The sequence below is a fragment of the Diabrotica virgifera genome, chromosome 9 (genome assembly GCF_917563875.1).
Source record: "Diabrotica virgifera virgifera chromosome 9, PGI_DIABVI_V3a".
Classification (NCBI taxonomy): domain Eukaryota; kingdom Metazoa; phylum Arthropoda; class Insecta; order Coleoptera; family Chrysomelidae; genus Diabrotica; species Diabrotica virgifera.
Genome location: NC_065451.1, coordinates 19,137,440 through 19,165,437, shown reverse-complemented (window position 1 = coordinate 19,165,437; position 27,998 = coordinate 19,137,440). Strand labels below are relative to the sequence as shown.

The 27,998-nt window shown below is 31.9% G+C and overlaps 2 protein-coding genes across 2 annotated transcripts; one reads left to right on the top strand and one right to left on the bottom strand.

Moving 5' to 3' along the window:
• Positions 1–15: 15 nt before the first annotated feature.
• On the bottom strand, positions 16–10,689 carry LOC114331413 (ADP-ribosylation factor-like protein 3). The gene is made up of 3 exons (XM_028280996.2): positions 10,568–10,689; positions 1,626–1,886; positions 16–668 (listed from the first exon to the last, which is right to left on the bottom strand). Exons 1-3 carry the CDS (start codon positions 10,568–10,570, stop codon positions 390–392), a joined length of 543 nt encoding a protein of 180 aa, XP_028136797.1. The 5' UTR covers positions 10,571–10,689; the 3' UTR covers positions 16–389.
• On the top strand, positions 10,439–27,878 carry LOC114331411 (RCC1 domain-containing protein 1). Its single transcript, XM_028280994.2, has 4 exons — positions 10,439–10,809; positions 12,843–13,267; positions 17,900–18,201; positions 27,477–27,878. The coding sequence occupies exons 1-4, from the start codon at positions 10,711–10,713 to the stop codon at positions 27,635–27,637; spliced, it is 987 nt and encodes a 328-aa protein (XP_028136795.1). The 5' UTR covers positions 10,439–10,710; the 3' UTR covers positions 27,638–27,878.
• Positions 27,879–27,998: the final 120 nt, after the last annotated feature.

Here is a 27,998-nt window from a genome sequence, read left to right as displayed (position 1 = left end):
GGTTTTATCTTTAAGTTTATTATTTTTATCAAGTTTAATGGTGTGTCCTTATCTAAATAAATGATAAAATAAAAATATTGACAGTTCAAAAATGAGAAAATAATAACTTCATTGTGACACATTATTGCACTGTGTGTGGCCTAATTTTGGGCTGGAAAACTAAAAAGTGTATTACATTTTTACAAAATTTTGGAATACCTATGTTTAATTAGTAGAACAATGTTAACAATTGTTTTCAATGCAGATTTCAATCCTCTACAAATAGTCTCTAATGTCTTTTGATGTAAAATAATTAGGCAAGCAGGAATTCAACAGTTTAGAATTTTACATTGAGTTTCCTATGTCCCGTTTTCCAATTCACCACTCGGTATACACCGATGATATAAGTATTACTTCTTTTTGATATTTTTGCAGACCCACTCCATCCCTTCTCGTACGCCAACGCCTTGAGTAGCAGTACAGGCTTGAATTTGCCAGGACCGGTCTTTGATCGTGGGCAATCCCAGAGTTCTGGCAATTTCTGCAGCTGATAGGGAATCGGGAAGATCTTGTTTGTTTGCGTAAACTAGAAGAGGTACGTCTAGAAGCTTGTCATCGCTCAGAAGCTCGTATAACTCTATGCCTGTTTCTTCGAGGCGTTTTTTGTCTGCGGAATCTACAACATATATCTGAAAATCAAGATGGTAGCTGTTAATATTCACGAAAATCTAGCATGTTTCATTAATAAAAAAGTCATAGCCATAAGTGAGAATGGTGGGCACAAAATATTGAAATAAAGCAAGCGGGAAAAATTGCTCATTAACATATGAAAACAAAATTTACAACAGATTTCATACCAGATCTGCTACAAACTATTTGCCTTATAACAAAGGTGAATTTGGCAGAGGAGCATGGTTTGATGACGAGTGCAAACAAGCGATAGAGGAAAGAAATGAAGCACACAAAATGTACCTATATGTATAACAAGAAAAACACGGGAAACAGTACTTGTTTTTACTGTTTTACAAGTACTATTAAAAATTAAACTAATTTTCATCATCCGGAGTTGCACAAATGACCAAATTTTCCAAATTTCTTAATGAGATGCAAACACATACAAACCGAATTAGCCGGTATTTTTTTACCTTGACGTAAGTTAAAAAAACTTTGTACTTAGACATCTTTTTGCTTATTAGTTTAACTTTTTATTGTAGCATTAGCTCTGAAGATGACTTTTCAGTCGAAAACGCTTAACTAAGGAAATAAATACATTTGCACACTTTAATATACTTCTTTCACTTCCTTCGTTCATTCAAGTGTGTACAAATCTATCAGTCTTTCAACTACAAAAATTATAGATGCATATAACACTTAACAATAACAATCTAGGTAGGTGTTATAAATACAATAAAAAAATGGAAGTATAGAGATCTTGAGATACAAATAAGAAGACCATGGAGAATTATATGTTTCCAAATTATAGGTACCTACCTACAATGATACCAACTAATAGTGTCATTCCGAAAAACTTTCTATAGAACAGTACACAGCTGGGTCTAAGCCAAAATTTCTATAAACCCATGTAAAAGGCCGCATGTTCATGATAGAGTTTGTATGTGGATAATAATTAAAATATAAATAATTACCAAGACATCGGTATTCTCAAAATAATTCTTCCAATATGGACGGATTTTCCTTTGGCCCCCAATATCCCACACATTCAACTTAAATCCATCCGAATTAACTGATTTTATATTAAAACCCGCTGTGGGTGTAATATTTGTGATATCTTCTGAAGCCAACGTCTTCAAAATTGTAGTTTTACCAGCATTATCCAAACCAAGTAATAATAAGCGGAGTTCTTTTTCTGGAGCAGTTCGAAGTTTTCTTAAAATTGACAGCAGGCCCTAAAATAAAAATATTGTGAGTATTAAAAATACACAAACAATCGAAAAATGCCACGAACGCAAAATAGAACTCCCCACCCTCACCCTCGTCGTAGACTTCAGACAAGCCCTTGACTGTATTGGAAGAAATAAATTATTTATTGAAATGAAAATCAAGATATACCGGCAAAGCTAATCAAATTAACAAAAATGACTATGAATGGATCTCGAGCTAAAGTAACAACAGAAAAAGGTAGCACAAAATCAATTGCAATAGAAACAGGAGTGCGACAAGGCGAATCTCTGTCAACCACACTATTCAACATAACAGTAGAACGAATTAACAGTCAAGGCCATTCACTCCTCAACACAAATAGTAGCATATAAAGCAGATGACGTAGTTCTTATGAGAAGAGACAAGGAAAGATTTTCAGTAATAACCCTGGCAAATGAAGCACGGAAAAGAGGTCTAGGCAGTGCCGCGCCAGCACGTGGTAGCGCCTGTGTGCAAAACATTTAACGGCGCCCAAAATTAAGAATTGCTTATTATAACCAGTGGCGCACCCAGGGGGGTTTGAGGGTTAAAACCCCCTCCAGGGCATATAAAAAATATATAAAAAATAGTAAGAAAATGTAACTTGTCTTTCACAAAGAATACAAAAAAATTTCGGTGCCCAAGCCAACACTCCCCAGAAGAACTAGGTGCGCTACTGATTGTAACCAAATGAAAATAACTAAAAATTCTCACACATTCAACAGGAAAATAAAGTAAGTTAAAATAATGATATAAAAATAAATATTTGGCGTAACAACATAAAAAACTAAAGATATAGGCAAACATGAAAGAGCTATTTTATAAAAAATTAACTTTTCGCGCCTTCAGTTTAATATGGTGAATATCAATTTTCATTTAATACTGACGACTCTATAGAGATGATAGATAAATTTTTTATAAACGTTTATAAAAAATTTTATAAAAACTTATAAATTTTTTTTAAGTTTTAATTTAGAAAAAGACCGTCCAGCAGTGGCATCAGATATGGAGAGCAGAACGCGAAGCGAAGAGCTAGTGTTAAATTTGGTTAAACTGCAGTAAATTGGTTTAAAAATATAAATTTTAAAATTTTACAAACATCATTATTTAATTATTCTTTTAACAAGGCCAAAACTGTATAATTTCTTCAAACAAATTGTCTCCCGCTATATCCGGATGATCATTAAATCTCATTTTTTTACAAATTTCTACAAAGAAGTTTTAATTGTGAGTTTTCTGTAATGTTGTTTAAATTATATAAAAATTTGAAAGAATCAACATAATTTTCCAATATGAAAAATCTTTCATTTGCTGAAATTAATGCTTGGTCGAGAACACAATAAAAGAAATGAACTTTGTATGACATTTTAGAATCCAAAATCCGTTCGTCTTTATGTTCGTAATCGAACTGTCTGCTTTTATGTCGACGCCTTAACTGTGGCTCGTTGAAAACTGAGCTCCACATCCAGTTTCTCTGCAGTTTCATTTGCTGTGGTAATAACAAAATAAAGCTATCTGTCCAAACCCGAGCAAACTCTTATAAAGCATTTAACGCAGATTGCATATTCAATGTTTTTAACTTTCATCAGAACTTCATACCATATCATAATATGTGGACAGAGCATAATATGAATGTAAAATGTTGATATTTTATCTCCTAAACATCTAGCTTGATATTTTGAATCAAAATCAAATTTATCCGAATGTGTTACATCACATAAAGCATGCATTTCTGCCAAATTTTTGTACAATGGTTTTAAAGCATAAATTCTGCTGGACTGGTGGCTTGATGGCCGCATGTCTGTACATGAGTTTATGTTTATGCAGATTGTATAAATCAATTGGTAATGTACCTATCTTTGAAGTTGAGTTATACAGAGTGGCAGGGTCGGTAAATGGGTAAGTGTTTTGACCGGCGTAAAATTTTTGTACAACTCTAACGGCGCCCCTTAATTGCTGGCGCCTGTGTGCGCCGCACACATTGCACACGTGGACGGCGCGGCCCTGGGTCTAGGAATTAATAGAAATTAACAAAGGAAAAGCAAAATACCTAATCTGCTCTAGAAGAGAAGATAACAAGACGAGAGAAATCAAGGTAGAGATAGATAGAGTTTAACAATTTAAAAATTGGGGAGGTAAATTGTAAATGACAAATAAGAGAAGTAAAGAAGTAACGGAGCGGATACTAGTAGGCAACAAAACATACTGGAGATATCATAGGATAGGCTAATGAAGAACAAGAACTTATAGTCTAGGCGCCAAATAGAGATCACCGTGTCCTTTTCAATTCTGATGGACAAACTCAACGGTTTCTTATGGATTTTTGGCTGCTGATTACGAATTTCGAGGGTAGAATTCGATCCGAGTGGTCAAAAAATTGTTATAAACAATTTAATTGTTTATAAATTGTTTATAAGACTCTGGCTCATAAACTAAAAGAGATAAAAAAGAATGTTTCAAATAGAATTTGTTCGTTAACAAAAAACGAAGAAAAAAACGTTTACTTCACTTAAATCCAACAATTAGAACTCAAGATATTGTAAAATTAGTGCACAATGCAAATTGAAAAATAAGTATTTTTCGAAGCTTTATCGATCGCAACTCGGCTTCTACGCAAGCAAATGAACCTTAGAAGATCTCATTTTAAAGTTTAATGAATATGCTTCCAAACAAAGTTTGTTAAATTACCTTGTCTTCATTTGTTTTAAAGTTATATCCGTTTGAAGTTAAAATTTTCTTAAAAAAATTGTACATTAATTTGTTTCTAAGGGTTTCAAGCAAATTTGAGCTATAAACATTTATACTTTAATTAAAAATAATGATAGAAAAACTCAAAAGGAACATTTTGAGCTTAAGAAAATGTTCGTGTGTTTATTTTTGGCCAAGATATCGATATTTTAATAGCGCCCTCTGAGGAGCGAGATTGGCTCATCGCGTAAAGGTTCAAGCGCTAACTTCTCAATGCAAATTATAATTTCTATGTATATAATATACGCTATCTTCATTTTTCATTTTTGAAGATGCTAATAAAATTTTATCATATATTCTTATAATCAAATCATCATACTGTACCTCGTATCACCTTTCATTCTATTTACTTTTTCTTCTATTTTTTGTACTAAATGAGCAAAAAAACATTAAAAACTAATATTTCAGAAATATAACTAAAAAGTAAGTTGATATTATTTATTAATACTATTTTTACAAACATTATCTTCCATGCATCTGCATCGAGATATACAGAGAATCTCAGCTTTTTACATCTGCATAAGTTCTTAGAGCAATTTTTACAGTTACATGGTGGTACTATAAGTCTGTTCTTATAGGCAGTAAAACTAAAACTTTCTGGGGCTTCAGAGTCTAATTATCTAATCTATATGATATCCATATAAAGTGGATCTAGTTCTTTTGCAACATCATCAAGGCACGTCAATTGTTTGTATGCCGTCACAACATAAATGCTCATATTATATGCAACGATGATGCTGTAAAAGAACTCGATCCATTTTTATATGGATATCACATATTGGCTCATTTTCATGCGTAGAAGCCGAGTTACGATCGATAAAGCGTCAAAAAATACTTACATACTTGACTGTGAGCCGATTTTGCGCCTCATAGTGCGCCATTAAAATATCGATATCTTGACCAAAATTAAAGTTACAAACATTTTAAAAAGCTCAAAATGTTACCTTTGAGTTCTTCTATCATTATTGTTAATTAAAGTATCAATATTTACAGCTGAAATTTACTTGAAACCCTTATAAACAAATTAATGTACAATTTTCTTAAGAAAATTATAACTTCAAACGGGTATAACTTTAAAACAAATAAAGATAAAGTAATTCAACAAACTTTGTTTGGAAGCCTATTAATGAAGCTTTAAAATGAAACCTCCTAAGGCTCATTTACATGCGTAAAAGCTGAGTTACGATCGATAAAGCTTCGAAAAATACTTATTTTGCAATTTGCATTGTGCACTAATTTTTCAATATCTTGAGTTCTAACTGTTGGATTTAAGTTTAGTAAACGTTTTTTTCTTCGTTTTTTATTAACGAACAAATTTTATTTAAAACATTCTTTTTTATCTCTTTTAGTTTATGAGCCAGAGCCTTATAAACAATTTATAAACAATTAAATTGTTTATAACAATTTTTTGACCACTCGGATCGAAATCCACCCTCGAAATTCGTGATCAGCAGCCAAAAATTCATAAGAAACCGTTGAGTTTGTCCATCAAAATTGAAAAGGACACGGTGACCCCTCTGGCGCCTAGACTATTATCCAGAAATACAAAACTGAAAATAGCAATCAGACCAGTAGTTACCTACATAGGCAACTGAGACAATGTTGCTCACAATTAAAGATAAAAAATAAGAATATTCGAAAGGAAAATCCTCAAAAGAATTATGGGTCCTACAAGAATGGAAAACGTAGAAATGAGAAGAAGAATAAACCTTGAATGAAGAGACATAATGAAGGGAGAAGATATATAGTAATATTTATTAAAGCGCAGAGACTGAGATGATTAGGACACATAGAGAAAAGGAAAAACGACCTACTGATTAAGAAGGTCACCAAATGGAAGCCAGAAAGACCCAGAGAGAGATGGGAGGACCAGGTTATGGAAGACATCAAAATCCTGAAAGTGAGAAACTATGGAGAGAACTATGCATAATGCACATATCGAAATGAGTGGAAGAAAATTGTGACTGTGACAAAAACCAAGGCATACAACAAACCTTGACAATTAGCCCAGTAAATGAACGGGAAATTCGGCGATACCGTGTAATTTTCAGGGGCAACTCCGAATTGCATGAAAATTTGGATATAAGTTCTACTTACACTCCACTTCAAAGTTGAAATTGTGCCGTTGGTTGCTTTTACTTGGGGGGTGACAGTCACCCCTTCTTAGGGGTGAAAAAACATACGTTCAAGATAAGACCGCAAATGGATAAATTGACTGATTTTAAGCAACTTTTGTTCTATAGAGTTTTTTACGTAAGTCAATACTTTTCGAGTTATTTGCGAAATGAATTTGTCGAAAAATGTTGATTTTTCGACAAAAAAACTACGTTTTCAGACGGTTTTTCGCAAATAACCCAAAAAGTAAATATTTTATCGAAAAAAATATCCTTAGCAAAAGTGTAGCTTATAAAAAACCCAAAAAAATGATGTATCAGTAAAGTCTATCAATCAAATAAAAACAAAGTTGTAGCCCATGAAAAATACGTTCTTATTCGTCTAATTCCAAATCAAATATTTCAAGGTGAAATCACCGAAAAATTAAGCACTTTTCGGGAAAAACCCATTTAAACTTTTTTAAAGTGTTTATAAAAAGCTTTGTTTTTATTGTTAACAAAAGTTTTAGCATTAAAAATAAGTGAGTTACGCTCAAAATAAAGTGGGCCCTCTTTTTTTTTTGTAAAAAATCATGAAAATCTCGCCGTGTTTAGCTCCCCAAATGAAATTAATCGCTACCGCTTTACAAACAATTTACTTACCCATCTATTTTTTATACGATCTGTCAGTCTCAACGGTTTAAACTGTTTATTTTTGAAAGGGTTATAATTGAAAAAGCTTTAATGGGTCACTAATCACGAGTGTATGCAAATTTTGAACAGCCATATCTTAACCAATTTTTGTCTTACGGAGAAACAAAATGAAACTAGCATATTTATAATAGCAAAACCTACATTTTTTACTCTTTAAGATTTTTCTTATCACTAACACTTTTTAAGTTATTTTGAAAAAATGAAATTTTTCAAAAAATTTTAGAATTTTTTTTTTAATATAAAACCAAATATTTTTTTTGAAATAAGCACTTCAAACCAATCAAACTTACAGATCATATAAACAATACACATACAGTTAAAATAGATGGTAAAGCCAAACGATTAGTTTCATTTAGGGCGCTAAATAGAGGGAGGTTTTCACGATTTTTTTTTACCAAAAAAAGGGGCCAAATTTTTTTTCAGTGTAACTCGTTTATTTTTGATGCTGTAAACTTTTGTAAAAAACAAATAAAAAGCTTTTTTCGATACTTTAAAAATGTTAATAAGGTTTTCCGAAAAACGCTTCTTTCTTCGGTGATTTCGCGTTGAATTATTCGATTTGGAATTAGACGAATAAGAGCGTATTTTTCATGAGCTACAACTTCGCTTCTACTCAATTTGTAGACTTTACGGGTACACCATTTTTTCGTCTTTTTATAGGCTACACTTTTGCTAAAAATATTTTTTTTGAAAAAAATATTTACTTTTTGATTTATTTGGGAAAAACGGTCTGAAAACGTAATTTTTTTGTCGAAAAATCAACATTTTAAATCGCGAATAACTCGAAAAGTATTGACTTACGTAAAAATCTTTATAGAACAAAAGGTGCTTAAAATAAGTCAATTTATCCATTTCCAGCCTTATTTTAAACACGCGTTTTTCACCCCCCGAGAAGGGGTAAATGTCACCCCCCAAGTAAAAGCAACCAACGGCACAAATTCAACTTTGAAGTGGAGGGTAAGTAGAACCTAAATCCAAATTTTCATGCAATTCGGAGTTGCCCCTGGAAATTACACTTCAAAACGGTCATTTATTGGGCTAAATATACAAGGAGAGTGCGGAGTAATTCACCAAAATAAGCGAATCAGGAAGCTCTAAAGTAAGAGCGGCAGATATTACATCCGGAATGAAAAGCCTGGATAATGATGAAGTTTTAAAAATAATGATAATTTCCAAAAAAAAAAATTATAATTTCAATTATATATAAAGTCACTGTACACTGAGGCGAAATGCAGTGTGACACACAATGGGATCAACAGTTACGAATTTAACTTACTGGAGTAAGTATTTCTTGTAAATTGTTATATATTAAAAGAAAAAAATATAAAAAAAAATAAAAAAGATAAAAAAATATATAAAAAAATTTAAAAAAATAATAGGAAAAAAAATATAATAATTAAAAAAATATAATAAAAAAATATGTACTTAGATAAAAATGAATTACGAACTTGGACAGTCCATAGTAAAAAGCTTTCGAATTAAGTAGAGGGCTAAATAAGAATGTTGCAGTTTTTGCTGTGGAACTCTGAGAACATTATTTAGAAAAAAAAAATAAAAAATATATATTATTAAACATTATTAAAAAAATACAAAAATAATTATTTATTAGTAGAATTGTTTATTAGAGATTAGTATTAGTATTAGTTTTAGGATAAGATACAAAAAAATGACTAATAAAATAAAAAAATTGTAAAATTGGCGAATGGATTTAGTGTCCGTAGTCATATAAACCCAAATAAACAACAACAAATACTGAAGTCAGATAGGGATGTGTGCTTTCTCCGTTTCTTTTTAACATAGCTGTAGACTATGTTCTCTCCAAACTAAATTCCGACACAAGAGGGATACAATGGACGTTAACCCAACGAACGAACGAACTGTGAATAAGTTAACCACACGTCTAAGCGATCTAGAATACGCCTAAGATATCTGCCTATATATTAGAACAGAGGTTGCGCTCAACAACCATTCAGCATACTTAATTCTGTTTGGAGGTCTGGCCAGTGTAGTAAAAAGACGAAGATCCGAATATTTCCGTCAAATGACATGTCTGTTCTACTCTACGGATGTGAAACCTGGAAAGCGACAGAAACCCTAAAGACAAACTGCAGGTCTTTGTTAATAAATGCCTACGAAAGATTGTTCGTATTTTCTGGTCTAACACAATCAGAAACGAAGATCTGCTACACCTGACTGAATAAAAGAGGGTAGAAAATGAAATAAAGTCCAGAATGTGATGTTGGGTCGGTCACACACTCCGAAAAACTAGCTCCAATATTGCAAAGAACGGCAGATATGAAGATTTGTCGCCCCTCGACTATTCACTTTGCCACCCCCCACCATTTTTTACTATTTTACCAAAATTTCCTACCGCCCGGTCCTGGGCTGTAGCCCATATATAAATCCCTGGCCCTAGAGTGGAATCCCCAAGGAAAAAGAGGTCCAGCACAAACTTGGAGAAGATCTATCGTGGACCATGGACGAGATAAGAGGTCCAGGAAAGTCTTGGAATGAGGTGAAGGCCTTAGCGCAAAAAAGAACTCGATGACGAGTTTTCAGAAGTTCTATGCTCTACTTAGGCCCGGTCTTTTCACATCCGAATAACTAGTTATCGGGAAGTTTATCCGGCAGATTACATGTAAATCTGTCAAATAAACCTCCGGATAACTAGTTATTCGGAGGTGAAAAGACCGGGCCTTAGGTGTTCAAGAACCTTAAGAAGTACATACCAACATATTTGAAAATGCGAATTTAGAATTCAAGCGAAGAAAATATTTGTACATTTTAATTTTAGAAATTTGCATGGCGTACATCACTGTAGATCTTAAGGGTGCAATTTTAGTATATTATGGTGGGCGCCTATTATATGAATAACTACTCACGCCTACGTCATTGTAAATTAAATTTATCATCGCAAAAAATTTCTAACTTTAAATTTATGAAACAAAAACTGTCATTTGTCAATAATGTCAATAATTTATGTTTGATGTTTGTGATTTTATGTTTCTATGGAAACTTACATTTTCCATTAATAACAAACAATGAATTTTTTGCAAAATATTAGCTACATTTGACGAAAATCTTTAAATTCCATTGTTTTTTATGCTACGTACCATAGTTCATGAATTGAAGATGTTCTAAAGCTACCAATAAGCCGATTCTGGAAGATCAAACTTGCGAAATTTTAGCAGATTGTTGTGTTTAATCACCAAGTGGTTGGTCAATGAAAACAAATTCAAAGCAAAAATAATCAATAATGAAGATCTACAGTAGGGGGTTTAATTTATTCGGGGAAATTACGGAACCCATACTGAATAATTTCACACTTGTAGTTGAATTTGAGGTTATAAAAAAGGTAAACATATTATATTTTGAATTATCTTTTGGGTTCTTAAAAATAAGTAAGGGGTGTTAAACATACTGTAATTCTGTTTTAAATAATCGCAATTTAAATTCACAAGAGTCTTTGCTTACCAGCTATAATTTATGGCGGATGTCTATGATTTGATTATACAATAAAATCTGTTAATAAGGGCCACTAAAACTGAAAGAACTATTGGCGATTATATAAATGTAGACACAGGTGTGTCAACATTCATCATATTGTGTGTTAGTTCCATTCTCTTCTATTTTATGCCCTGTTTTTGACATCACCCTATTAGTTCAATTTTTCGTGTTCTCCCTTTATACTTCTTTTCCTGCTGCTGTCTGGTCTTTCTCTCTTTCTTTTCCCCTCTAGTCAGTATTCAAATGCTTGTCTTCCTATATTGCCTTGATCTTTCCTCAAAGTGTGGCCAATCCATTTCCATTTTTTCCTTGACTGTAGTAGATGTTAGTTTGCTTTGTTCTTTCCCATAGTTTTGTATTAGTTAATGGGTGCGTTCGGACGACCACAGCAGCTAGACAGCTGAGTAAGCGATAGCTGTCAGACAACAGAGCTGGAAGTCAGTCGCTGAGAGATTTACTAAGCTTTCCCTATTAGCGCTGGATACAACCACTAAGCTGCTTTGTGCTGACAGTCAGCCGCTGTGGTCATCCGAACACACCAATTCTCTTAGGCCAGTATATTTTGAGGATTTTTTAGTGATTCGTTTACAAAAGCTTGCAGTTTTTAAGTTGTAGTTTCTTCCTGTTTCCATGTTTCTACTCCGTAGAGTAGTTGGTTGACTGTCAACACAAAGCAGCTTAGTGGTGTATCCAGCGATAATATCGAAAGCTTAGTAAATCTCTCGGCTGCTGACTTCCAGTGGTGTCGTTTGACAGCTATTGTTTACTCAGCTGTCCAGCCACTGTGGTCGTCTGAATGCACCCATTGTTTGCCAACTCGTCGTCGTGGATGTGAAGAGAGCTAACCCACATTTACTCAAAAATGAGTTAACTGCAGCATCGCAATCAGAAAGAAAAGTTTCATGTTGTAGTGAAGAGAGCTAAGTGAATATGTTGTTTCATTCAAAATGGAACATTTCCAAAACATGAAACGTTTCTTTCTGATTGCGATGCTGCAGTTAACTCATTTTTGAGAAAATGTGAATTAGCTCTCTTCACATCTATGACGATGAAATTGTATTGCATATTTAACCTTTATTATTCTAGTCTGTATATTCTTTTTACACCCCCTGCTCCTTTCCATGACTGATCCCAAATATACAAACTTATCTACCTCTTCTACTTCCTTACTGTTTATCATTATTTTATTATTTGGGTGGTTATTATTTTTTAAAAGTTTGGTTTTCTCTGTATTTATTCGGAGCTAGATCGTGTTGAAGTGATGTGCCATTTTGTCAATTGTTTTTGTATATGCTTTCAGTGTTCAGTTAGCAGGCAGATGTCATGTGCAGATTTGAGTTTGAATAGGTTCCACCTAATGCCTGTTCGAACGTCACTTACTTTTCTCATTACAGTAAAACCTCAGTTAAATGAAATAATTGGGGGGAGGCCATTTCGGATAATAAGAATTTCAGTTAAAAATAACATTGTTTTTTGTATTCTTCTTTTATCAAATTACATAGTATTGGAGAGATATAGCTGCAAAACATCGTTGTCAAAGGCAAACACAGAAGAAAATAGATTTCTTAAAAAAAACACTCTGAACATGTTCATTGTCCTTAATTATTGCTTTTTGTTTTGTAAAATTATTGAAACTGTCAGCCATTTTGGTTAAACGATGTTTTGGTTAAAAAGGTTTCGGTTAACGGAGCTTTTACTGAATAGCAAGTTTTAATATGTTTTGATGTTAAATAACTTTTTTGTTAAAAGTAACAAAAAAGTTTTGTTTTTTATATAATATTTTAATACAGTCATTTTTATTCAATTGTGTGGATATTATTTTTGTATTTTTTTACAGATAGTCTTTAGGTACATTAAATAAATATGTTACAATATTTTTAGGTATGTTTAAATTTCAGTTACTCCATATTCCACACAGATAAAGAATGTTTTCTTTATGTGCACGAAGGTGTTATTGACCTAGTCAAAGCCTTTGAAGGTGATGTTTCAATGGTCGGTTCCAGTGATGATTTTTACCTTTTCCTGAAAGATACAGGAGAGCTACTACTAGGAGACCTAAACAATTTACAGGAATCCGTACAGACACATTATGAAAAACATTTTCCTGATAAAGCTATCAAAGATATAGTTTGTGGATCTAAGATTATTGTCATTTATGGAACAGACGGTACAGTGTGTAAAGTTATTGACAGTGTTCCGGAGGTTCTTAAGTTTAAATGTAATAATATCGTCGATGTTAAGTGTGGAAAAGAACATTGTTTAATACTGGATGAAATTGGGAATGTTTATTCATTTGGTGTAGGCAGGTATGTCAAGATATTTTTGTTTCATAATACATTTCTGAATGTCTGGCAGCATTGAAACATTAAAAAGGAAAATTACCTCTTACAATGTGGCCCCAGTAATTTTAATTTACAATCTTTCATTTTAAATGTTTTGTTTACTTAGCTGTTTGATTTTTTTTATAGTGACACATTTTTAAAATGTAACATTTAATCTGAAGCTACCTTTAAAAATTTTTAATATCAGTTTTTGGTATTCACAAATTGACATTCATTGTGATTACAGCATTTTCGAGAATAATTAACTTGTGCATTTGTATAAAATGTTCTTCAGAGATTTTACTTCTTCTAGTGCAACCATTGCAAATTCGTCTATATCATATGAGGGGCCATTCAAGTATTACGTAACGCAGGTTGGGGGGGGGGTCAAAAATCTTCAAAAATTGCGTTACGCAATAGTTAAACGCCCATTAGAGTGCGTTACGTAGGGGGGAGGGGGGTCAAAAATCTTTAAAAATCGTGTTACATAATACTTGAACGCTCCCTGAAGAGTACAGGGGAAAAACAGGGAATGTCACTTTTTCATGAATTTTGGCTTTTCTCACTATGTGATTGCAAAAACTGAGTACTATCGACTAGACTATCGATTCAGAACAATAACCAGAAAGATAAGTCTATGGTACATTCCATGTCAAATCGCTCAGGCAAAAAATTTTGGATCTCCGATTTGCCTGAAAATTGGTATATAGCTTCTGCGGGACGTAAAAATACGATATTTAAGGTCAAAAAATCTTCTTCTTTTTTTCTCAAAATGTGAATTTATGCGATTTTACAGTGATTTGGTGTTTATTTAAACAAATTTGCATTTTCTGTCGTAAAGTATCAATGAAAAACATAATATTTTAATAGAAAGGACTCAAAAATGTCATTATATGGCATTATAACAAGTTATTTTGAATCAAAACAAGTTTTTGATCAAATTTTATAGTGTAAAATACGTTAAAATACCGTTTTTTATATCATCATCGATAATACATCATCATCGATTTGGCTGAAAATTTGCCCACAGATATCCAAAAGATAGAACTTTAAGTGGTTAGAAGGATTTGAATTATATTACAATACCAAAAAAGTTACATGCAGTAATATCAGATTCAAAAGTACCTATATATTAGTCCAGTCGGGATAGCATTTGACCTTGAATGCCGAGCTGCCCAAAATTTTATTTTTCTGATCTTTAAGGGAGTCAATAGTAGCCTAAATTTAAAATCACGAATGAATTCCTCCGTTACGTTAGCCGCCATCTTGATTTTAAAGGAGAATCTGTTTGGCTCAATATCTCTGCCATTTTTAACTTTTCGACAAAAATGGTAGGAACTGAAATTGTTCCAAATAAATCGTGTTTACAATTATTACAATTTCTTTTTAACAATTTTTGTCGTGAGGTCGATATTTTCGAGTTAATTTTACTTACAGTAGACGCCTATATTTTTGACTATAATATTGCATGTAACTTTTTTGGTATTGTAATATAATTCAAATCCTTCTCACCACTTAAAGTCCTATGTTTTGTCTATCTGTGGGCAAATTTTCAGCCAAATCGATTATGATGTATTTTGGGAATGGAGAAAAATGTAAAAACTGGAGAAAAATGTATTGGAGAAAAAATGGAGAAAAATGTATTTTAACGTTTTCTACACTGTAAAATTTGATCAAAAGCTTGTTTTGAATCAAAGTAACTTGTTATAATGCCATATAATGACATTTTTGAGTCCTTTCTATTAAAATATTATGTTTTTTATTGATACTTTACGATAGAAAATGCAAATTTGTATAAATAAACACCAAATCACTGTAAAATCGCATAAAATAACATTTTGAGAAAAAAAGAAGAAGAAGATTTTTTGACCTTAAATATCTTATTTGTACGTCCCGCAGAAGCTATATACCAATTTTCAGACAAATCGGAGTTCCAAAATTTTTTTAGCTCCAAAATTGAGTGATTTGAAATGGAATGACCCCTATATAAATTTTTTAAGAATTTGTATCCTAGCGAAGGACCAGGATTGTCTGCACGCCACTGGACAAAAATAAGGAATGTTAGCAGTTTATTGGCGCATTATTAAATTAATAACTTAATATAGATTAATATTATTAAGATTATAGACCAATAATTGCTAGAATTCTGCTAAGAATCTCCTAACTAGCTTTTAGATATCATAAGAATTAAACCTTTATTGGTGTTTATCTCAATATGTAAAAATGTGAAATTCCTTGTTTTTCCCCTGTACTCTTCATATGCTATCGTAGTCAACAGTTATCTGTCTCTTCCTGTTCTATGTAAAACCATTTCTTTCGTAATATCATCAGTCTATTTTCAAAATTCTCCTAAAAATCCACATCTCAAAAGTTTCTAGCTTTCTCATTACTTAAGTGAAAATTAACAGTCCAAGCTTGAGCACCATAAAGAAGAAGAGAATGGATATAACATTTTACCATCTGATATCGGATTTGCAGATTGAGTCTATGGTTTCATAGAAGTTCCAAACTCTTAAGGATTTCATTTTGTCCACTTGTTCAATATTTTTATTATCTGGATCCTTGTTATGAATTTAACCCTCTTACTGATAACCATAGTTTTTATTTTCTTTATGTTTATTGTTAAACCAAACTGTTGTATCACCAGTATCACAAATTGTGTGTAGTAAAGTTGGTTCCAATTGAGATTTCTCACCATGTTAATATAATTTTTGTCGAATCCTTTTCACTTTAACTTTAGACATTCCCTGAGAATGTTATGTTTAACTTTGTCGAAAGCTTTCTCAGAGTCTATAAATGCGACGAAACGATGTTTCTATTGATCTCGACATTTTTGAGCAAGCGTTGTAAATTGTCTTCATCTATAAATTTAATTATCTTGATGTGAACTTTATCTAGGCTCTGCCAGATTTGGAGGTGTTCATAGCATGTTGGACTTCAGATTTTTCAGTAAAACAATTAGTGAAATAAACAATTTCTCCTTATTTTATAAAATAAATTAGTTACGATTTATATTTTATGTCATACCGGTTTAATATTGTGTATTTATTACTTAGTTGCGAACCACATAATGGTATACTTTATGCTCGCGCGGGCACAAAGAAATTATTGCAATAGGAAACAACAAAAATTGTTGAAATTTATTGTTTGCCATCCATTGTTGAAATTTAGCGTATTCGTTGTCATACGTTTCTTTGGATTTTTTCGGTAACAGATTCTCAGTCGCTTTTTAACTATTTCTTCAGAAATATAGAATTTCTCTTGCCCTACGACCGTTTTTTCACAATGTCACATAGAAAAACTTCGTTTACATTCATAACAAATTGCTAACAAACATTACTTTCCTAGCAACGATACTACATACCTGCTGCGATACAATATTACTTCTAATTAAGGCCATCGGTACATAATTCGCAAATATTTTATGGCTATCCCTACTTTTTCTGTCTTTACACGGCAAATTACGTGTAGTAAAATTCACACTGGTATGGATATGTAAACATTACTAGAATGTCATTCTACTTGACAGTGTTATCATTAACTTTAAAGAGATGGCTTTTGAATGTTCTTGGATAACTGTTATTTGTATAATTGCAAATTATTAATTCAGTTAATAAATGTGATAATTTTTTCACTAACTATGTATTCAGTGATTGTAATAATTTATATGAACAACAAAAACTAATACTCAATCGAGAAAAGAGGAAAAGTGTTAAAGTGATTTTTTAATAATATATTGTTACTTATGGAACGCTTACAATTTTGAACATCTTTAAAACCAAAAAATACTTGGATCACAGAATATATCCTGATGTATTCTCTGCTTGGATCTTCCATAAATAATAAACAATAAATAACTTTTTATTAAGTTCACGTCTTAAATCAATTATTTATCAAATACACTATCAATATTATTTAATCAACAACTCAAAATATTCCCGATGCCATGTCAAATATTTAAAACTGTCACTGTCTTGTCATCATATTCTATTTGACTCAGTGCGTTATATGACAAAGATAGCGAATGTTTGATTTTGAAAATATCACCACGGACATGGTGTCCATTTTTTCGAATCCTGAAAAAACTAATAAATATTTTTGAGAAATTTAAACGCAGAATGAAAGACTAAATTATTATCGAGGGCCGAAAGTCCCTTAGAATAAATAAAAAGTTTCTTTTGAATGAGATATTTGAAATTAAAAATCACACTACATTTTCTCTTAGTTTTTCACCCCTGTAATTTATTAAAATAAACATTATAGAAGTTTTCAGGGACTTTCGGCCCTCGGTAAGAACGTAATATTTCATTCTGCGTTTAAATTTTTCAAAAATACTTATTAGTTTTCTCAGGATTCGAAAAAAAAATACATCCCCAATTGAATAGCATTGCAGCCTAAAATACGTACCCATCCCCTTAATATAAAATAAAATTAAAACTTTAATTGATGCAATGAACCGGTTTGACATAAAGTATTGTATGCACCACATGCATTATCAGATGTTTATACCTTCGGGCGACATATAAAACTTGTCGCCCTTAGAGTATAAACATCTATTTAATGCCCTTGATACATAAATAACTATTTTAGGTTAAAATAATTTTTTATTATTTTTAGTCGTGGGCAGCTAGGTCATGGAAAACTGACAGAAGAACCAGAGCCAGTATTAATAGAAGCTTTAGCTGGCATTAAAATCAAGAAAATAGCAACAGGTGGCTGGCATTCGTGTGCTATTAGCGAAGATGGTGTGTTATATGCTTGGGGTTGGAATTGTAATGGGCAGATAGGATTAGGAAAAACCGAGGAAGAAGATGGATATGTTGCAGTTATGGCTCAACCGCATGTTGTAGAATTTTCTGATGAAGACTTGAATGCTCTTTACGTTGCTTGTGGAGCTCGACACACTATTGTTTATACAGGTAAATAGAAACTCATAATCTTCTTCAGCTTTAGAGTGTCATCTAACAACTAATGTGCACACTGCACACTTCTTTACATCTGGAAGATGATGCTGATCATTGATTTCCATTGTTAACCCATTCGCTGCCGATAACGTGGTTACTTCGGTTAGGTGCCGTTCATGCGCCAGCGAGTGATACGGTTACTTCAGTTAAGTGCCATTCAACAAAATGGCTCCTATGGTGGTAACATAACTATACTAATAGTACCATAATTGCTGACTCCGGTGTTTTCAAAACGAGTGGCCTACATTGCAAAACCAATGTCACCCATTTACGTAATGCAAACAATACATGTAAATAATATTTGTTTAAGACTTTTAAAATTAAATCGATATGGATTACTCTTATTTTTTGGATGCTAATATAAATCCTGTACATAGCCGAGTTCCATCCTCTTCGATCGGCAGCGAATGGGTTAAACAATAAAAAAGAACAATTAATTTGTTCCCATATCACATACATGGTGGGGCATTAGTGTGACAAAGTCCAATTACTCGTTTATCGTAAGAGATGAATAATGAAAAAAAAGTTATTTACATAAAAGTTGGGGCACACACAGTACCATAATTTAAAAATATTTTTAAATATACAGGTGTGTCCGCATTGACAGGGTGACACAAACTTATGGTTTTTTAAATGGAACACCCTGTATGTTTTTACATTTTTGGATTCTCCTCAATGTTTCCTAAAAATATAGGGTTTTGTAATATTGTACGAGATAGTTTAAAAGATAATTACGTTTTTTGTCAATTTCGTAGCAATATTTTCACCCTGTAGAATTGTAGTGATTCGACATCAAATTTTTATTTTATGTTCAAACGATTTTCAATATAGTCTACTGTTGTTAAACATTAACAGTATAGCGAAATGCTTAATTTTAGTATACAGGGTGGGTCGAAACTCGGAAGGAGTATTTTCTGAGTTTTCTTAAATGGAACACCCTCTATCTATTAAAGTATTGTAATGAAATGATATTTTATGGTACTTTTTTATTTCTTACGCATTCCCTATACGTAAGTGCTTTAATTTGTAAGTTCTTCGTGATTCTTTAAGCCAAACATTAAATGCAACAAAAATTACGTGAAATTTTATTAGGTGGCCGTGAAAATATCCAATCAAAAATAATTTTTCGAAAAAAAAATACATAATGATCTAGCCCGATCCTTAATTTATTAATATTGGATATATCCAAATACATTCGTAGTTAAGGTTGTGGGTGCTTAAAATATTAATCAAACATACAAAATTCTCCTTAGTTGGCTTATGACACAATGTTTAAACATTTGACATTATACTCTATATAGTTTCAGTTGATTTGTTACCATTACTAATATTAATTTTTCTAATGAGGAACTGATTAAGATGTCTTTGTGTTACGAGAGTATAAAAAAAATGAGCTACTTGCAATAAAAATTTATCATCAGCAATTCCCTGATAGACGACAAGCAAGAAGAGAATCTTTTGAAAGTATACTAAAACGGTCTCAGCAGACTAGATACTTAGATTGTAAGAACGGCTAATATGCCGATCCTCTGTGACACTAAGGATTACAATAGTTTTTGTTCTATCAGATTTATCATAATCTAAGTGTCCAGTCCGTTGAAACCGTTCTAGTATATCTTCAAATGTTTCTCTTCGCGGTTGTCGTCTATCAAGGAATTTCTAATGAAAAATTATTATTGCTAGTAGCACATTTTTGTTATACTCCACTAGCACAAAACTGTTTTTAATCAGTTCCTCATTAGAAAAATTCATATTAGTAATGGTAACAAAGCAACTGGAACTATAAAAATCGTATAATGTCTAATTTTTAAGCAAATTTAGTGTCATAGCCGACTAGGTAGAATATTGTATATTTTTATTAATATTTTGCTCACCAACAATCTTAACTACGAATTTATTTGGATATCTCATCCAATATTAATAAATTAAAGATCAGGCTAGATTATGATGTATTTTTTTTCGAAAGATTATTTTTGATTGAGTATTTTTACGGCCACCTGATAAAATTTCACGTAATTTTTGTTGCAATTAATGTTTGGGTTAAAGAATCACGAATAACTTACAAATTAAAGCACTTAGGTATAGGGAATGCTTAAGAAATAAAAAAGTACCATAAAATATCATTTCATTACAATACTAAAATACAGGGTGTTCCATTTAAAAAACCTCAGAAAATACTCATTCCGAGTTTCGACCAACCCTGTATACTAAAATTAAACATTTCGGTTTACTGTTAATGTTTAACAATAGTAGACTATATTAAAAATCGTTTGAACATAAAATAAAAATTTGATGTTAAATCACTACAATTCTATAGGGTGTAAATGTTGCTACGAAATTAACAAAAAAACGTAATTATCTTTTAAACTACCCCGTATACTATTACAAAACCCTATATTTTAAGAAAGGAAACATTGAGGAGAATCCAAAAATCTAAAAATATACAGTGTGTTCCATTTAAAAAAACATAAGTTTGTGTCACCCTGTCAATACGCACGACCTTGTATATTTGAAAATATTTTTATATTATGGTCCTATCTGTGTCCCAACTTTTATCTTAATAACTTTTTTTCGTATCTCTTACGACAAACGAGTAATTGCACTTTGTCACACTAATGCCCCACCCTGTATGTATTTTTTTGTCATATCGGTGACTCACTAGACTTTAATAAAATCAATATGAGAAGGGAGTAAGACAGGGATGTGTCCTGTCACTTTTGCTGTTCAACGTTTACTCTGAGAAGATATTTAAGAAAGCTTTGGAAGGCACCTCGGAGGGTATAATTATAAACGGGCAATGTATAAATAACCTGCAATAGCTGATGATACGGTCATTCTGGTAAATAATGCTGAAGCACTGCAACGCCAAATAAACCGAGTAATAACAGCCTGCAGAGAATTTGGAATGAAATTGAATACATACAAAGAAGACAAAAACTATACTCATCAGCAAGCACCAAAACAGAAGGGTGAAGGTCAATGTCGACGGAACAGATCTGGAAAGAGGAACAAGAATAACGTACCTTGGAAGTAATCTTGATGAAGTTTGAGACCACTCACTAGAGATGAGAACACATGTGTAAAAGGCACATACAGTGTTTTATAAAATGCAAAAAGTTCTATGCAACCGCCAGCTGAGTATCTCATTGAGAACTAGAATACTTAAATGCTATGTTTTCTTCACCTTGCTCTACGGTGTTGAAGCCTGGACAGTGCCAGAAGCAACACAAAGAATCCAAGCATTCGAATTCTGCTGTTACCGTAAAATGCTCAGAATATCCTACATGAGCCATACGACAAATGCGGAAGTCTTGCGGAGGATGAATAAGGAAAGAGAGCTTATACTAATAATAAAGAAACGGAAAACATAATATTTTGGTCATAATAATATTTTGGTCATATCGTAAGAAATCAAAAGTATGAACTGCTCCAATTTATAATCGAAGGCAAAATCAATAGCAAAAGAGGACCAGGAAAAAGACGCAAATCTTGGCTTAAAAAGCTACGACAATGGACGAATATGACCTCCATAGAACTATTGAGGGCGACTGCAAATAAGATTAAACGGGCAAATGTAATGGCCAACATACTTAAGGGTAAGGCACCGTAAGAAGAAGAAGACTAGACTTAACTAATTTCGGTACAGGTTGTGCAGCTAAAGTGTATCTACAGTATTTCTCATGATCATCTTTCAGTGCGTCACAGTTTTTCGATTTCTTTCTAACGCATTAAATTGTATGTGACAGAAAAAAAGGCACGTCGGTGATTACATTTCGTCGGTGACATTTGTATAACATTTATTCTAGTTATTCTAGTTGTCGATAGATGGCGCCATAATAAAAAAATATTTTTTTTTAATTAGATAATAATATTACAAATATAATCTGTATAATTTATAAGACTATACAAATCAAAGAAAATACCATTTTATAAATGCAAGAAACACTTTTGATTTGTTTTTATTCCAAATTGAAAATAAAATGTGACAACTGTCAGATTTAACTAAAATGTCATGTTAGAATAAATGTCATAAATGTGTATTATCACGGACTTACCCTTTTTCCTATCATTTGTTACGCACTGAAAAATGATCATGAGAAATACTGTATCAGGCAAATTCCGTTATTTGATTCTTCAAGAGCATCTTCCAAAACTATAGTCGGTTCGCTAAACTCAGACGCAACTGGCTAGATATTTTAGTTGATAATTTTTTTGTTTTTTGCCAATTTTGCAAAAATTGGCAAAATTACTAACTATTTAGTGATTATTAACTATTTAGTAATTATTTTTTGCCAATTTTACTAAAATTTGCAAAATTACCGACTAAAATATTTAGAAAGTTGCGTCTGAGTTTAGCGAACAGACTATAGCTACTACTTTTCAAGACATACCTTACACGGCTGTCTAAAAGGTTTAGAAAATGTTCTCCAGATGAACCTGTTGAGATACTTGACCAGTTACTACCAGAATTCGCTTCATAAAAAAGGCATAAACACAATGAAAGTGATGCCACACTGCAATTGATGAATACATATTGTATTTACCTTTCTTAAGTTTTCATAAGTTTGTAAAAAATATATTTATGTATTTGTCGTCTCAATCGTTAAAATATTATTTCCTTTGATATTAAGAACACCTGATTTTGATATAAAATATTCATCTTTAATTACTATACTTAATATTCCCTTCACATAGAACCCTAACAAGAGATAATATTAGAAAGTAATAATTATTAGTAATAAAATGTCAAGGTTGTTTTTTAATATCGTCGATACTTTTGAAATAATTGTCATTTCACTGTCTAGTAATTAACTTGCAATCATTTTAATAGAAAGGAAAGAATAATTTGTTCCACTTTTCACTAAGTTCACACGTACTTGCCACGAATACAAATAATTGAACGTAGAATCTCCTCCTCTGTCCTTAATACTTTATCCTTATATTCATGTGGTGACCCCATCAAATTTTTATAATTTCTTTCCATCATTCTCTTTTATGGGCCAGTTGTTCGGTCTCGTGTATTGCTCGGTTGATCAAGGTTTTTGTTTGATCCATCCAACGGCTTGGAGATATTCCCGTCGGTCTTTTTCCTTCAACTTTGCCCTCAATGATATGTTTTTCGATCGTAGCTGTTCTTCTGGCAATGTGTCCGAAAAACTGTATCTCCGTTGTATTTGTTTAAGCAACCTATCTTTTATATTGAGTTGTTTTATTGTGGATACATTTGTTAGATATTCAACGCAGGATATTTAGGTCAGCAAATGAAGCATTTTGGCTCGCAATTTTTTCGTCCAGCATGTATTTTGTATTTACTTGAAATTTTCACAGAAGGTAGGGATTAGTCCAAGGATCATTTTCTATATCATACCGCTGTACGCTAAAATCTTGGGGGTGGTTGCCACCCCATCTCGGGGGGTGGGAATTTTTTATTATATTTTAACCATGTAAATCGATGTAAAAAGTAATTCTAAAAGAAATGTTTTTCGCATTTTTTTTTTTGTAAAAATGCGAAATGTTTTTGAAAGTAACAGTTTTGTACGAAAAAATCCACCTTTTTTGAAGGTTTTTTGAAAATAACTCGAAAAATATGCATTTAATCAAAAAAACTAGATATAGAAATTGTATCTTTTAGTAACACAAACCAAATTCTTTTTCTATAATATTTTTACGACCAATACGAACCGAGATACGGCATATTAAAGGTTAGCTTTTTTCGTCAAATGCATAATTTGAAATATTCAAAGCCAAATAACGGGAAAGCTTTGCACTTTTCGAGGAAAACTTAAATAATATTTTTTTAAGCATACCATTAGACCTTTCAAAAAAAATAATAAAAAGTTTCTAGCATAAAAATTAAGCGACTTATGATCAAAAAAGGTCGGTACCTGCTTTTCTCTACGAAAAAAATCAGTGAAAACAACTACCATCCTTATTAAAAATTGGTCTTCACCTTTCTGTAATTCCATTTATATTTGCATTATAAACACACCCAAGAAGTTTGACCTATTTAAAAGGCCTAATTTTAAAAACATTGTAGTTTAAAGAAAAATAGATTTTTTGCAATTTCGTATTTTTCACCTTTTTCTTCAAAATATCTCCGAAAATACTGGAGATACGAGAAAAATGATAGACTACTAAATTGTAACTTTTTTAATAACTAACATTTCCTTGTGCATAGATTTTCATTACAGTGAATAGTTAGCAAGATATCGCTGTTTAAAACCTCTATTTACGAGCAAACACCCCCTTATTCGAGCCTTTTAAACCCATCCCAATTAAAAACTAAGGGATCTTATGGAATTTAATTTGCTTAGTCTTATAACTCTTCAAAAATCCTACAAAATCATTTTTGAAAAAACTTTTTATCGCCAAAAATGAAGGAGCTATTTATAAAACGAATTTTTGTTTTCGAAAAATTTGAATAGTCCGCTTAGCAGCATTTTCAATGTATATAATAGATAACACAGAACCGGTTCGTATACTGGAAGATGACTAAAAAACTATTTGTATTTGTACATATTTGTACATTCGTATTTTTGTGTAAATAAATGTTTTTGTAATTCTTTAAATTCTACTTTTTTCTGTATAGATCTATTAAATTATCTATTAATAAAAATTGCAATGTTATTAAGGGTGAATTTTAAGGGTTGAAATATGATATTAAATCTTTTAGCATAAAACAATCATTATTTAACCAATCAAAACCAAATTTTACCCATATTAAAGTTTACAATGTTTTTATATAATTTTTGATAATAAGGGGTAGTTTACACCCCAAAAAATAATCAACGCCCTTGAGCATGATATAGAATATGAAGAGATGATCCTAATCCCAATTTTTTATGTAAATCGATGCAAGCCGAAATTATTCTTTTAGGATAAGTCAATTTTTTATATATAGCTCCAACAAGGGTGGTTGTAAGGGTTGAAATATTATATGATATTATATCTTAAAATATAAAACAATCATTATGTAACTAATAAGAACCAAATGTTGACATTATTAAACTTTAAAATGTTATTTTATAATTTTTTACATTTAGAAGTAGTTTTCCCCCTTAAAAAACCAAAAGCGTACAACGGCTCAATATAGAAAATGAACTAGAGGGTGAAATGAGCCTAATCCCAAATTTTTGTACAAATCGATGCTGGACGAAAAAATTGCGAGGTTTTGCCATTTTTTCAGTTTCATTTCATCGACTAATTGTGGCGGTATACCCACATCACAAAAGCCTCTTTTTTGTTCTTATTTGCTTTCTTCGGGATCCAAGTTTCAGATGCATACGTAGCAATGGGAAAAATGAGTGCAAAGTTTTAATTTTGTGTGCACTGTTATGGTTGAGTTTTTCCAAATTGTTATAATCTGCATCATAGCATAGAACATAACCATGCCAATAAGTGTACACAGTATATCGGTATTCTCGTCATTAAAGGCTCATTTTTTTCTCGTATATTGCGGCGTATATAAATATTTTATGAATATACCTCCCCTTCCATATTTTCTCCTTCGTAAGGATGTAGTGGTGTCGTGTAATTCGTTAGACTATTTCTATACAATTATCCCTCTCCTGTGTTAATATGCTTAGGAGAATGAGTAACCAGTTATATGCCCTTTATTTGGTCCAACCATCGTACTGGAGATATTCCTTTGAATCTTTTGCCCTCTACGTTGCCTTCAACTCTCATTTGTTCCATGCCTTCCCTTCTTCTTGTTATATGTCCAAAATATCTCCGTTTATTTTTTTGATAGTTGTGAGTCTAGTTTTTATATACAGTTGTTCTAGTATTGAATTATTTGTGCGATGTGCGGTCCATGATATGCGTAACATTCTACGGTAGACCCACATTTCCAATGCCATTATACGCTTTGAATCGGCTTTTTTGATGGTTCATCGTTTAGTGACAAGAATATAATCTGTTTGGTGTTTGTATCGTCTTCCAGGCGAAGTCCATGTTGTTAAACTACGCGGATAATGTTTAAACATTGTGTTCATTATAGCAGTAGTGAATAGGGCATTCCAACATGCTGTCAAAATTAAATCAATATGACAGCCGGGAGGCAAACATAAATGTTATTCTATCAGTTCTTAATGTGTTTTAGATCATTTTAGTTGCGTTTCTTTGTAATTTTGTTTTGTACAAGGATTAATTTAACATTTTTACTAGAAGATTTATTTAAAAACATAATATGCCTCATTTCTGTTCACTACTGGCGCGTATACGGTTAATATGACCGGGTAATATGGCCCGTATGCGCGCCAATGGTGAATATAAAATTCTTAATTGTATGTCAAAAAATTGTATGTCAAAAAAGATACGTCTTAAAACCCATTAAATTTCTTTTGCACATCTCAACCCGTTTTAAAACAATACATAAATCTGTAAGAATATAATCAATAAATTTGTAAGAAAAATTTCAACACCCCCTATCTGGAAAACGAAACATTTGCGGACATAAGTGTATAAAACAAACTGTCATTCTTTTTTCATGCAGAATTACACTGTATTGATAAAAACACCTTGTATTGATGAAAAACGTGGTTAGTTGTTAAAGCCCTAACTTTTTTATGGTCCAACATAAGCGAATTAATCAAAAAGCAGAATGTTGAGAAAACACGAAGCTATAGTTGAGTTTTAATTTCAGTATTTTATAAATGCTAGAATATTCCACAGGATGATGCAAACTTTGAGAAAAAACACAGTTTGATTCGTACACCCGCTATACTGTGAAAATTTACTCGTTTAGCAACAATATTATTACAGCGATATTGTTAAAGAATAAGGCTATAACATAAAAAATTACTTAAATCGGACAACAGATTTAGAAAATTTGAGACATCAAAATGATCCATTTGTAAGGTGGGCGGTTAATTTTGGCCCAGAGTGTATATTATTTATTTTGCCAATCTTTTGCTTGTACCTACTAGCAACATTTGTATTGCCTACCAACAACTTTATATGCACTCATGTTTATTTATTCACGGCTTAAAACTAACATGTCGTTCAAGTACTTCTACAACTAAAAACTAGACAAAATCTACAACAAATTTTTCGGAAAATACAACTAAAAAACTGTTAACGGTAAAAAACTTAAGAAACATGTGGTACAAATAATATAAACAAACACAATGTTTGACACTTTGCCTCCCAGCGTTTTCATAAACGTCAAAGTCTTAGAATGCCCTAAATGTGAATAGACCAGTAATTTACGAAACGCTTATTATTTACAGATGATAAACAATTGTACGGATGCGGATGGAACAAATACCATCAGCTAAAAACTTGCGAGGACAAAAACATCTTCAAACTGACTCACCTGCATAACTTCGAAGATGATAACGTCCTGGACCTCCAATGTGGACCATGGAGTTCAGCTGCTATATGCGAATAAACAGATTCGGTAGACTTAGTCGACTTAAGTTTTGTTTTAACCAAATTTTATTAAGACTGAAAAGTATTTAGGATTATAGATCTTATTTACCAGTTAAAAACGTTGCATTGTACTATATTGTAAAAATCTTTATTTTGTTTATATTTAATGTAAATTTTGTAGGTGTATTTATTTACTTGGTACTTACAAATAGTATGATTTATATGTTTAGCCAAAGTATAATAAACAATTTTAAACAAAATGTTGTTTTGTTGGTTGCCTATTTCATGTACATTTCGTTAAGAATTTTAAGTTATAAAGAACTGACATTTAAGTTATAAAGAATGAATGAAATTATAACATTAGCAGAAGAACAACAGGG

What these genes read in the sequence shown, in the direction of transcription:
- LOC114331413 (XM_028280996.2), bottom strand. An exon ending in TTGAGAATACCGATGTCTTG is followed by an intron (nt 669 to 1,625) that starts GTAATTATTTAT and finishes CTTGATTTTCAG; the next exon opens with ATATATGTTGTAGATTCCGC.
- LOC114331411 (XM_028280994.2), top strand. Translation starts at nt 10,711, where the DNA reads ATGAAGATCTACAGTAGGGGGTTTAATTTATTCGGGGAAATTACGGAA. An exon ending in TATTCATTTGGTGTAGGCAG is followed by an intron (nt 13,268 to 17,899) that starts GTATGTCAAGAT and finishes TATTATTTTTAG; the next exon opens with TCGTGGGCAGCTAGGTCATG. An exon ending in ACACACTATTGTTTATACAG is followed by an intron (nt 18,202 to 27,476) that starts GTAAATAGAAAC and finishes TATTATTTACAG; the next exon opens with ATGATAAACAATTGTACGGA.